Source organism: Podarcis cretensis (assembly GCF_951804945.1).
Source record: "Podarcis cretensis genome assembly, chromosome: 13".
Taxonomy (NCBI): Eukaryota; Metazoa; Chordata; class Lepidosauria; order Squamata; family Lacertidae; genus Podarcis; species Podarcis cretensis.
In genome coordinates, this window is record NC_137182.1 from 38749148 (window position 1) to 38762594 (window position 13447).

A 13447-nucleotide genomic window follows, 5' to 3' on the forward strand; every position below is an offset into this window, starting at 1 on the left:
CAGTGTAAGCCCTAATTAAAATTAGCATAGGCAAAATAAGACTCTTTCTTTGTAATGTCTTGTCCTATGATAAGGGTTTGTATGGAGTGGTTAATTGTTTAATTAGTTTTTTAAAAGATGGTTCTCTGAGGGTGGAACCACATGTTAGAAGGCTTGCTTTGTAACCATACAGCATCTAGCACTGCACATTACAATTGCTACAACAGGTAGAAAGATCATTAAATGGTCCACCAAGGCTCTCAACAATTTTCAAGTGGTGCATGGGGGGAAATATTTGAGAGTCACTGCTCTGAGCTAACTTGCTACCCCCCAGCGCAGTGGAAGATGCTGCCCTACCACCTATGTTGAAGTCAAGAGACAACTGCCATTGGCGTCTACTTAGATTTTATCTGCAGAAGGGGCCACCATCTTATCCCTTGCCTCAGGCAGCAAAATCTCTTGGGTGGCCCTGATGTGGGGATAGAGCATCAGAGGGGAAGGAGGGGGATGTTGAACCTGGCCTGCATCCCGTGTTCTTCCCATCAAGTGCACCCCTGGCTATTTTTACACTAGTTTATTCCAGCTGGGTTCTGGGCCTGAAAGTAAGACCAGCTGGGAGGATTGCGGGGGGGGGGCATCTTTAGGCATGAGACGTTTAAGAACCCCCACTCCTTGTGATTGTTTAATGCTGATGCCCCGCCCCCCCGGCCCTCCACATTCATATTGCTTTGGCAAATGTGGGCTTGGAAACATACATATGCTAAGGTGACATGTCCCTGGAAGTGTGGACAGTGTGCAAGGGATTTCAGTGCTCACTTTAGAGGCATAGTGGGAGACTAGGTAATGGAAGGTTTTATTTTGGTTGCTGACAGTATAGATCTTTATCTGCTTCCCTTCCCTTCTCCCTCCCACCTCCACCTCAATTCCTTTGGGGCATCAAGAATTGTCCATAAGGAATGTTTGAATGGGGAAGACCCCACTAGAATTTATCACCAAGGACCCGCTCGATAGTTTTTGCATCGTACTTATGGTCAAAAAGCCAAGCTATATAAGCAGCAGAACTGTATATGGCAGCTTTTGCTGGACTGTGCCACTTCAGCCTGCGAGTGGGGAATTGCATATCTGAATACTCACTGTCCCTCCTCGGAAATATTATTCCCTCTCCCCTTGGAACATAAATAATAAACATGCTGGGAAAGAATAGGCTAGAGCCGTTCTCCTTGACATGCTCATTTTTTTTATATGCCAACAGATTATTATGGATGGGAGCATTCAAAATGCAATCACACCCTTCAATGGGAAGGATTCCACTTCAGCAAGAAGTGAACCACATGATTCTCCTGGCCACACAGTTCATCATTATCACAACACATGCTTTTTATGCAGCCTCTGGGTCTGGGTCACACCCACAATACTACCATAAAACAGACAAACCAGGAGTATAATTAAAGACCCATACAGGAATTCATCTCCCCTCCAGCTGATTGACAGGTGCTCTGAGGAGGCTCTGCCTGCAGCCAGCAACTTGGTTTGATTCCTTGAGTAATTTGGAACTCTCTTATTGCATGCTGTGATTGTGATTTTTTTATTTTATTTTTTTGTAGTGTGTTTGTGGGGGGGAACCTAGTGTATAGATTTGTATAGCCACCAACCAATGAGCAGATCTGTACTGCCAATTCTGGTGAGATTTGGAGTGGGATTTGGCTGCTCGTGCCTGACAAATAAAAATGAAATGAAATGGAAATAGTGGCAGTCACAGGCAAAGAGGGACAGGACCACGCACATGTGTTGGAATAATCTCCTGAGGATAGTGTGGCAGAATGAGGGTAACACACCCACCGTACATGAACCTCTTACCTTGTGTGATGCTACTGGAACCAATGACAGGTAGGGAGTCAGGCTCACTCTGATAAATAATTTGGGAATCTGCCCTAGAGCTGGCCAGGATATAAATAATAATAATCTGAGTGGGTTTTTATCAATATGTAGAAGGACTGTCTACATATTATTGGGCAAACCTGATGTATCCAAAAAGGAATTATAGCAAGTGGAGAAAAATAAATCCATTGAGGGTGCTGGGTGAGGTGAAACCAACACATTAAGTCCACTGTATCTGCGACTGGTTTCATTTAGTGCCCACCTCTGCACTTCACTCACTTGTCTATTCTGACTAATAATTGGCCCATGGAGGATAAATGGAGGGCAGGATGAGCTCCTGACATCTGGCTCAGCAGTGACATCTGGCCAAACCAACAGCTGAAATCCTGGTGTTCTACTGGCTGGTGTTTGGGGAACTTGACACGTTTTTCCTGGATAAAATGGCCCTTCCCGTTCCTCTACATTTTCAATTTAAAGCTTGCTGCTGGGAAGAGTCATTTCTTTGGCCAAATCATACAGCGTTCTCCCTGGGTCAAACATCTCCCCTGCTTATGTGGAATGAAGAGGGCGGAGAGCATTGACTGATTAATGGATGAAAAGATTAAAGACATTGGTTTTCTGAGATAATGTGCATCCTATGAATCTCTGTCCAAATGTTTGAATGACAAAGATGTATGACTTAGCCAAGCCGTTCCTGTTTTCCATGACCCTCACCAGAGCCTCAACTCTTCCTCTTCAAGACCCCAATATCTCTCTTCCAGGGGTTAAAATGTTGCCCTCCAATGACCTGTGGGTCCCTCCCAACTCACAGCACTGCCAAAACTCAGTAAATGTAATAATGGAAGGAAAGGGTATTGCTGGTATGTTTATCTTGTCACAGGGGATGTATCTGGATTGGGCAGGTGTTGAATACGCTGGAGAAAAGTGAGGTATTGAAAGGCAGGAATGTGTAGAAGATGGTCTGTTATTCAAAGCCCTTGTTTAGGTTGGGAGGCCATAACAGCAAGCAGGGAAGATGTAGGTGGTGCTTATGGGAGTTGCCGTGGAAGAGGTAAGCTCCTGCTTAGGGTTGTGACTTTTTCTTGAGGTGATCTGCCTTCCCATTCAAAGGCTTCCAGGGGTTTCATACCACGGGGTGTCTTTAATCTAACCTGTAACTTTCTTGGTCAACTTCGCACAGCTAATGAAAGAAGCATGTATTGTGGCACATACCATGATAATTCTAAGGCATACCTGTGCAAAGATGCTGTTCTGCCCTCTCCTCCAAAGATCAACTCCAATGACCTGCAGCTCCGGCAGAGCTCTGGCTGCCAAAACCTAAACCATTGGCATCCAAAAAGCAGCAGATGGGCCTTCCCACTGGTTGACAGGAGCTCTGTCGAAGCAGTGCAGTACAGAGGGTTAGCAACTAGCAACCCAGACACCATATGCAACCCCCTGAGGTGAGCCATTTGCTCACCTATAGTTGCTCCACAAGCTCTGATCTTGAGGGGATGAGAATGTGGGAAATATGCAGGCAGGAGAGAGAATGGTTTCCTTCTACAAATCCAATGGCTTCTCGCTTTCCTTCTTCTCCTAACCCTGAGCTAATTCATGTAGCAAGGTGCATGGGGTGGCAGGAAGAAGCAGTGTGAGTGTATTTGTGCACAGGTGAGCATGTTTACACACAGGTGAGCAACAGCTTAGTTTGTTTTCAGGCCAACTGGGGAGGGAGACTTGATTCTATGCTACTCCCTCTGCCCTGCCACCAAAGTGGCTCATCACCTGATTCACTTTTTAAGCCTCCCTTTCTCTTTGCCTGTTCTTTCCTTCCTCTCCCAACCACTTCCAGGGGGAACGTAGAGGCCCTGCGAGATGAGCCTGCCCCCGGGCACCCCCGCTGCTAGGATGCTCTTTGTTATGGCTCTGGCCTGTGCCAGCCCTTTCCTGGACCTGCGGCGGCGGACCATCAACATCCCCATCATTTTCAGTGGCTCCACCTACACGCAAGAGAGTGCCCGGTTCTCGCCCGAGGACTTCCGCAACTTCTCAATGGAGATCAACCCCATCCCTGTGGTTCTGAATGATACCAACCCGCGCAGCCTCATTGTGCGGCTCTGTGATGTTCTCTCCTCCCTGCACATCCATGGTGTGGTTTTTGAGGATGATACACGTACAGAGGCTGTGGCCCAGATCCTGGACTTCATCTCAGCACAGACCTCTGTTCCCATCATTGGCATCAACGGAGGATCAGCCATTGTTCTTACACCCAAGGTAAAGTGATTTATTCTGTCTATGTTCACTCTCATATCCTGTGTTTTTCTCTGCCCAGATTATGTATAACTATTTTAAATTCTGCACTTCATAAAATTATACAACCTGAATCTATTACAAACATTTACTCACTGATGCTAGTCTGCTTAATTTGCATACAGATAGTGCAGAACTTGCCTTTATCTTAGTGCAGAATTTTGGATACTTTGATCAAGATTTTTTTTTCATTAAGTGCAAGGCAGGCACTTAATTGAGGGGCTTTGGTGTAGGGACACTGGGAGGGCTGAAGATAACAATAGATATGTCACACAAGCTCATACTATGACCCCTTTTTCAAGGTTAGATGGGCATCAGCAGTTCAGAGAGGAGGACAATTTCAGCATAATGCTTTTCTGCATGCAAGCACTTTTGGAATTATTTGTATGGTGTACAGAGGTGGAAAATGTTTTGCTGGAACTAAAAGCCAACCTTTATTCCCCAACTGAAACTATTCTGAAAGCTCTCCCATGACAGGAGAGAGGTAGAAATCAGAGAGTAGACCTATAATGGGATGGCAAATAGGTAGCACTTATCACCCTTGTGTCTTTTGCTCCCTCCTAAATCCAGGAGAAAGGATCAACCTTTCTACAATTAGGTTCTTCGACCAAACAGCAATTGCAAGTGATGTTTGAGGTCCTGGAACAGTACGATTGGACGGCATTTGCTGTCATCACGACACTGTTTCCCGGCTATGAAGACTTTGTAGATTACATTGAGGTCCTGACTGACAGCAGTTTCATTGGTTGGGAGCGCCGCAGCACTGTGACCCTTAATCTCACTGATGACCCAGACGGGGCCCGCCTCAAACGCCAGCTCCGGGAAATAAATGCCCGCATCTGCCTTCTCTACTGCTCCCGTGAAGAAGCAGAAAGCATCTTCCGTGCAGCCCGTGAAGTGAAGCTCACAGGCCCCGGGTATATCTGGTTCATGGCAGGTGCCAACTTTGGTAGAACTGAGTACATGCCGGAGGAACTGCCCGAGGGTCTCTTCATGGTGCTTTCAGCAGGATGGAAAGATGATCTCTACCACAGGGTTCAAAATGGTGTAGCCATCATTGCCAAGGGGGCAGAGGCCCTATTCCAAGTCTACGGCTCAGTTCCAAAATTCAACAATGATTGCCGGGCACCCAATCTCACCCAGATCAACGAGAACCTGCATCGGTCAGCAGGGAAAGAGGCTGGGGGGATTTTGCCTGGAAGGGGGGTGGAATCAAGAGCAAAAGAAAGTGCTGTTGTCCACAAGGGATGTATAGCAGATCTGACTTATTGCCATACCCTCCTCCCCTCCCATTCCTTTCTTCATTTGCAAATCTGTTCCTCAAAGCATGCTTCCTACATTCCTAACTTGTTCCTCTTCACATCCATTTCAGCCATTTTGACTTTCGCCTTGCTTCCTTATCTCCATTTCTCATGAGTCCTTATGTGCCACTGGGCGCAGGAGTGGAATGCCAGGCTGAGCATGAGGAAGAGAGGGAACAGGGGGTGACTTGGCAGGGGGCTGAGACCGGGGCAGGCGGGATGACAAAGGCAGGAGGAGGCAGGTACTTCTCCCAGGATATGGCTGCTCCAGATGAGGAAGCTGGACTCCTACGTCCCTTCCTGGGAAAAGGAGCACAACGATTGAATCTGGGAAGAGTGTTAGCCAACCCACTAGTGGTAGAGAAACCTGAGTCAGGTGGGGAGGGCATAACCTGGTCACTGAAGACCCAGCAGCACTGCTGTCACTGGGAACAGGGAAATCCTCCCCTACGCAATGAGCATCTGCACAGCCAACAGTTCTGCAAGGACACCTCTTCCTTTCTCTCAAGTAAGAGCCTCTGTCTTCATCTGAGCAGGAGCCAGGGATTCATGAATCCCTATATATCCACTCACCCAATGCACCAACATCCAGCCAGTGCTGGATTGACACAAAAGCTATATATCTATTCCTTTACATTTATATACCACCTTTATATTCCAAGGATTGGCCCAAGGTCACCAGTGAACTTCATGGCTGAGTGGGGATTTGAACCTTCGTCTCCTGGGTCACAGTTCAGCACTCTAACCGTTACACCACACTGGTTAATCTACAGTTAAGGGCCTCGCAAATACAACCCCCCAATTTCAATGACTCTGCCTTTAAAAAACCACATAAATGGTTTAAATTTTATGTCCCATGCACAACACACACAACACATGTTGTTTGGCTCCTCCATTTAGAAAGGGCTAAACAGTGTGTGTGTGACCACTCTTGCTAAGTAAGAAATCAGGTGTTTTCATTTAAATAAATTACATATGCAAATAGGCTTATTGCAAGATAGATGATTAGTTTTCAGTTGTAACCTTGCCTATGTACGGGTTATATATGCAAATATAAAAGTTTATTACTTTTATTTTCATTGTCCTTTCTGTTAGAATAATACACAGTATTATGGGGCCTTTTAAACTTGACATAGCATAGGCTTCCAGCATGTTTTTAATCTGGCCTGCATCCAGCTCTTTCGCTAGCTCTGCTTCCCTCTAATTGCATACCATCCCTTCCTACCACCTCCCCATATATCCAGTTACACCCCGCACCTCATCCATATTTACCTACCTTCGCACACCATCCACCCTCACTCAATACCCTGCCTCCCCTTTCAAAATGGGCCTGATTCCAAAAGGGCTTTTCCCTTCTCAATTTCCAAGTCCTGATCCACAGCTGCATCTGAAATACTAGACCAGTGCCCTGTGAGTCAGGCTTGAGGGGGATGGCAAAATGAGGGGGAGTGAAGCTGCGATGGCAGCATATGGAAAGGGGGCTCTAGACTGACACTGAAGAGCTTCCATCATGCCTCTTCGCAGGTACTTCATGAATGTTACCTGGGGTGAGAAGGATTTCTCCTTTAATGAGGATGGGTACCTCATTAATCCATCCTTGGCTGTGATCTCCCTCAGCAAAAACCGAACCTGGGAGGTGGTGAGTTTGAGGGAGGTTTGGGGGGAAGGTGGTTGGGTTGGGGAGGAAGGTTGATGAGTCAAGGGGAGGGGGTGAAAAAAAGTTTGGACAGGTTGTAATCCGGAGTCCATGTGAGTTGGTGGAATTGTGGCAAGGTTGATGCTTGGGGAAGGTGGACTGTTATCATGGGGTAATTATGGGGCAAATGTGAATTTGGGAGATGGTGTGTGTTTGGAGAACTGTCCAAGGGCTATAAACAGAAAGAGCTGAGAGGGCGCTGAGTCTCAAGCCCCTGCTATAAGGCACAGCCGTTCACATGCCAGCATCCCACAGAAAGCCTCTCACAGTCCTGATGGCACCATGAAACAATCAGAGATCGCAAGTGCCCAACAAAAAAGTAGCCAGAGGAGCAAAGTAATGTAAATTTCTTACACATCAAGCCAAACCCTACAGGGAAAGGCAACCAGTCTGGCAGGGGTGGTGGATTCATTCCTGAATCTCATTTTGGCAATTGCTGAGCCCTTAGCTGTGAGCAAAGCCCATCCACCGAGTCCTCACACAAGGTATCTATTTGGCTAATTTTGTTTAATTAAAAGTATTTATAAGTTGCATATTTTACACATGTCCTCCCAAAGTAAGAACATCAAAAGAAACGATACAGAAACAATAGCTATGTGGGCACATGATGCTACTAAAGAAAGCTGCTCTGGTTAAGTCATTCAAAGCCTTAGTTGAGGGTCGTAGTCAAGGAAAAGGTCTAGAGGGCTTCCTTAAATGCCTGAACAAGGTGTAAGCCATTTGGAAAGTGAGTTCCACAGCTGTGGGCCACCACCAAAAAAGCCCTGTCTTGTGCTCACCAGCTTCACCGTTTTTGCCAGTGAAGCAACACCTCTCTAGCCTATCAAAATAAATCCTAGTTTTTAACTAGTTTGTTTTTATCACTCTGTATTTTATCACTGATGTTTTTTAAATGTTGTAAGCCACCTTGTATTCCAACTTGGGAGAAAGATGGAATATAAATATCAAATAAACAGAATATAGGCAAGATCATCTGAGCTATGGTATTGGCTACCCAGTATCCTGACTCCATGCTGGTCATGGATGTCCTCAATGGATGTAGGAAGCCGAGGAATAATGTGAATGGAGGATGTGATTTTTAAGTCAAGAGTTTGTATTTCTTTCATGTAGTAAGCCACCTTAAGCATGGTTTGAAGTGGCATACAAATTAAATTATGTATGTATGTTTGCATGTACAGTATGTCTGATGTGAAGATTCAGAAGTTGGTGCAATCCTGGAGATGTTAGTTTTGGGAGGGGGCTTTCAAAACTGAGTTTCTTGAATATGGCATAAATTTGGGACCAACACTGGTGGGCTGGCAAGAGTCTGGAGAAAAGTTTGGGGTGTATCTAACCTCTTCTCTATGCCCCGGGAGGCAGGTGGGAAGGTGGGAGCGCAGAATCCTGAGCATGTCACGCTACAGAAAATTCCTGCAACCTGTGGATGACAACAAGCACCTAATGGTGGCAACACTGGAGGAAAGGCCCTTCGTTATTGTTGACAACATTGATCCAGCCACAAAGACCTGCATTCGTGATTCAGTTCCCTGCCGCCACCCACTCAACCATACCAACAGGTATTCCGTGAGACACTGGCCAAGTTTACCACAGTTGAGTTCAGTGTTATCAATTTTACATTTAAATCTTTCTCTTCCTCAGGAAAGTTCAGAGTGGCTTGTGTAGGCCTCCCAGTGGACACCCATCCAAGCACCTATCAATCCCATTCTTGCTTATTTATTACTTAACCCATTAATATTGCCCCATTCCTCCAAGGATCTCAAAGTGGCACACATGGTTTTCCTTCCTTCCTTTCTTTCTTTCTTTCTTTCTTTCTTTCTTTCTTTCTTTCACAGCTTTGCTGTGAGGGTAGGTTAGTGAATGGCCTAAAATCAGCCAGTGAGTTTCATGGCTGACAGGGGATTTGAACCCTGTCAGCCACCGCAGACCTAGTGCACTATAATCACTACGTCATGCTGGCTTTGTGTTTACCTTCTACAGTGCTCCTAAACCACTTGCTGAGTTCCTTTCCCCCCCTCCTTGTGCTGTTCACAGCCATCAAATGGTAAAGAGCTGCTGCAAAGGATTTTGTATCGACATCCTGAAGCGTCTGGCTAAGACTCTGGGTTTCACCTACGATCTCTATCTTGTCACCAATGGCAAGCATGGCAAGATAGTCAACGGCATGTGGAACGGCATGATTGGAGAGGTAACTCCATCCCCTCCCCAAGGAACTGGGTGGTCTGGACTCACGCACAAATTATTAGAACTCTCTGCATTTTGTTCCTCTTAAAAGAACTCAGGAATTCTGGTTTCCCACCCACACATGTGTGACTCTCAACTCCACTTGAGAGGACCCACAAGTCCTGCTCCAGGCTGTTTGGATTGTATCCTTCAAGTAAAGGACTATTGAACAGTGCACTGACATAAATAGTAGGGTTAATCTGCTTCAAAGGTTATGGGAGGGTTGCCCTAGGCAATATGGCTCTGCACATTCCTGGATGTGATAGGCAAACAGAATTTTACATCCTGTCTCCAGGGCTGAGGGTGGGTTACACTGTTTACTCAGAAATGCTGGACCCTCCCCTTCCTTTCCAGAAAACCCAGGATTGCTGGCTACTTGTACTTTATCCATCTCTCTCTGTGTGTGTCTCTCAGGTGTATTACAAGCGAGCTGACATGGCGATTGGATCCCTGACCATCAATGCGGAGAGAGCTGAAGTCATAGATTTTTCTGTGCCCTTTGTCGAGACAGGAATCAGTGTGATGGTGTCTCGTAGCAATGGAACTGTTTCACCTTCTGCCTTCCTAGGTGAATACCCAGCCCTGGGATGGGTCAAAGTAAAAAGCAGGTGGGAGCATTGGCATGAGATGTGGAAGGAGTCTTCCAGGTAGTCTGGTTTCAAAGTAGGGTTCGTTATAGTAGAGAAGTCAGAAGTCCTAATCTTCCCCCATCCTGTCATCTATTGGATCAATGGGAGTTACATAACTGCAGTTAACACAGTACAGTGGTGCCCCGCAAGACAAATGCCTCGCAAGATGGAAAACTCGCTAGACGAAAGAGTTTTCCGTTTTAGAGGTGCTTCGCAAAACAAATTTCCTATGGGCTTGCTTCGCAAGACGAAAATGTCTTGCAAGTTCCTGCGGTTTTTTTTCCCTCCCCCCCTTTTTCTAAGCCGCTAAGCCGCTTATCCGCAAAGCCGCTAAAAGCCGCTAAACCGCTAATAGCGCTAATCCGCTAAGCCGTCAATGGGCTTGCTTCGCAAGACGAAAAAACTGCTAGACGAAGAGAATTGCGGAACGGATTCTTTCGTCTTGCGAGGCACCACTGTACTTAGGATCACAGTGGAAGTACCAGCAGACAGGTTTTTCCAAATCCTGGGAAAAGACAATTTCACCCAAATAGACTCACATTAACAAATGTGCATTTTTCAAGGAAGACATTTTGATCTTTCAGATCAAAATAATAGCTTTATTTTTTTGCCATGGAGGGACTTGTGTAGCACCCTCCCAAAGCCACTATTCCCTCAAGGATGGTGATAATGGTAGATCCATTTTTCCCCCCCTGCTTTGGGGTTCATCTGCATCATACTCTTAAATCAATTCTGACAGACTATCTCAGAGTCTACACATGACCACAACTCACACAGCTCCTCAGGAAAAGCCAATTTAAAAAGGCGGCCTTAAATTATACCATTTTTAAAAGTGTTACTCGTGATTTAGGGTGCCTCTTTTATGCCAAAGGTTCAGAACCCCTGCTTTCACCCACTAGAGCCTAGCTGTCTTGGGCATACCACCATTGTGGTCCATGTTTCTCTTCCTGCAGAGCCCTACAGCCCTGCTGTCTGGGTGATGATGTTTGTCATGTGCCTGACTGTCGTTGCGGTGACCGTCTTCATCTTTGAATATTTCAGCCCAGTAGGCTATAATCGCAGCCTCAGCGCCAGTAAACGTGAGTGCACCAAGGATAAGGGAGGGGCATGTGTCTGAAACTGGGGTACCTATGGAGATAAGGAAGGGCGGCAAGCATGTGCAGCCTGTTGCGCTCCAGCCTCTACGGCAAAGTTCAAACTCTGATTCATATTCCCCCATCCCATCCTGCCTGGTAGGCACTGGAGGCTCCAAGTTCACCATTGGGAAATCCATCTGGCTGCTCTGGGCTTTGGTGTTCAACAACTCTGTGCCTGTGGAGAACCCCAGGGGCACCACCAGCAAGATCATGGTGCTGATCTGGGCCTTCTTCGCCGTCATCTTCCTTGCCAGCTACACCGCCAATCTGGCCGCCTTTATGATACAGGAGGAATATGTAGACACGGTGTCTGGGCTCAGCGACCAGAAGGTGAGAAGAAGGGAGGGTTCCCAGAGGGGGGGAAACAGAGGCATAGTACCCAATTTGTGGAATTCTCTCCCCAGGGAGGCTCGCCTGGCACCTTCATTACATATCTTAAGGTGCAAGGTGAAAACGTTTCTTTATAACCAGGCCTTGGGCTGATTAAACATTGTATAGCCTTTTAAATGTTGGGGGAGCGTTATTGGTTGGTCTGTTTTTGTTTTATTATGTATTTTGTGTTCTCATTTTGTATTTTTATGTTGTGAACTGCCCTGTGATCTTTGGATGAAGGGTGTTATACAATTTTAATTAATGATAATGATAATAAGTTCTACTCCCTCCCTCCCATCATATCTCTCCCTACCAGACAAAATTCCCCATTCATTCCTTTGCCACAGCTCTCATTTTATTTCCCCTTTCATTTTCTTTTCCACTAGCAAAAACAACATGCCAGGCACAATGTTTTCCTTCAGACCAGATTAAACATATCCCCATTTCCACTAATAAAAAAAAATTAAGTGACCACCACTGCTTCCCCAGTGTTTGACAAATGATGAAAGGGATGCAAGGAAAACCATGAGATGTGTGTATAATCATGGCCACATGTTAAACCAAAACCAAACAACCCTAAAATCAAAAAGATGTGTACCTTTGCTACACTTTAACACAAAAGAGTAAAATTGAGTCTCTGTTATTTGCTGTACACATTTCCATCAAATCACTTTTAGAAGCCATGGTCCTACAATGTCTGCTTGCAGTGCCTTAGATCTCAGCTGTCTTGACTTCACTTGCATAGTCTTGCAAGGGCATTCTTTTTTGACTGAGCAGCTCAGGTTTTGCAAGGTTTATTTTAAATTGCTTGGGGAGGAGCTACCTGGCTGTGACCACTGCAAACTCAGCAACTGGAAAGTTTTGCCTTCGGTGCCAATAGTGCTGTTGGGGAAATGTCAGTGAAGGTAAACTGCCCAGAACAAAGGCAAAGCCAGAAGATCAGACAGGCAGGCAATTGCACATCTTTGTCTCCTGCTCCAAAGTACCAGACCTGCCACTGAAAAGCCTCTGAATCTAGGGAGCTCTTAGTAAGCATCTGGCTGAGACACACATACCAAGTCTGTGCATTCGTATTACAGTTCACATTATCTAGCATGAGCTCACCGCCACTAATCTATAGCTCTTCCTCTGGAAAAAGTGCTAGCAGAGCCTTGTAGATTACCCACCTGCAGAGCAGGAGAGCTATTCACATTGATGCACTCATGGCACACTTATCATTTTTAGAAACTAACGGAGGCAACTGAGAACAGATTCTAGCTCTTACCTTCAGCCCTAATTGCTGTTTAATTTTAAAATGTTACACTTGCTTGTGTTGATAGGCTTCTGGTGGGCAATGCTTGCTTTCAGAAAAGCCACACATACCCACAATCAGGCCAGATCTATCACACTCCCCTTAAGACAACTGCAACAGGAAATATGTCGGTATGCCTGTTCATGCATACATGCATGTGGTCAAGATTAAAGGGTGGCTGACCTAAGCAGTGGAACTCATACCCTTGGTAGCTCAACATAGCCCTCCACTGGGATACTTTGCTGGTGCCTAGCATGCATGGTGTGTATTTATAAACCAGAACGTGGCTGATTATCCCCTGGCAATTAGCCCCTGACGAACAACCACAGCTGTGGGGAAGGAGGGGGCCACACAAACTGGACCAGCTGTGGCAAGGCAGCCTCACTCCAATTGAATCCCTTTCGTTAAGAACTAACGAGCTGGGATGTAATTAATGGGCATAATTAACGTCCAACATGAAACACAATCGCAGATAAATATTAAACAGCTCAGATTAACCAACTCGCACTGAGTAGGGAGCAGTTTGAGGGAGAGGGTAAAAGAAGAAAATCCAGGCAGAGGAAAAGAATAAGTATTTCTATAGGGGAATCATAGTAACATCTATTCAGAAGTCCCACTGAATTCAATTGGACCTTACGCCCAGGTAGGGATGGGGG

The 13447-nt window shown here is 45.9% G+C and overlaps 2 protein-coding genes across 7 annotated transcripts in view; one reads left to right on the forward strand and one right to left on the reverse strand.

Moving 5' to 3' along the window:
* KDELR1 (KDEL endoplasmic reticulum protein retention receptor 1) overlaps positions 1 to 13447 on the reverse strand; it is a 128922-nt gene that overhangs the window by 44556 nt on the left and 70919 nt on the right. The gene's annotated exons all lie outside the window — the stretch shown is intronic.
* GRIN2D (glutamate ionotropic receptor NMDA type subunit 2D) overlaps positions 1 to 13447 on the forward strand; it is a 60714-nt gene that overhangs the window by 24616 nt on the left and 22651 nt on the right. For all 3 annotated transcript variants that reach the window (XM_079951212.1, XM_079951211.1, XM_079951210.1), the window contains 8 exons: positions 3689 to 4110; positions 4717 to 5309; positions 6972 to 7086; positions 8503 to 8699; positions 9175 to 9328; positions 9778 to 9931; positions 10946 to 11071; positions 11229 to 11458. In XM_079951212.1, the coding sequence (XP_079807338.1) occupies positions 3712 to 4110; positions 4717 to 5309; positions 6972 to 7086; positions 8503 to 8699; positions 9175 to 9328; positions 9778 to 9931; positions 10946 to 11071; positions 11229 to 11458 (1968 nt within the window). In that variant the 5' untranslated portion in view covers positions 3689 to 3711. The remainder of the gene's footprint in view (positions 1 to 3688; positions 4111 to 4716; positions 5310 to 6971; positions 7087 to 8502; positions 8700 to 9174; positions 9329 to 9777; positions 9932 to 10945; positions 11072 to 11228; positions 11459 to 13447) is intronic.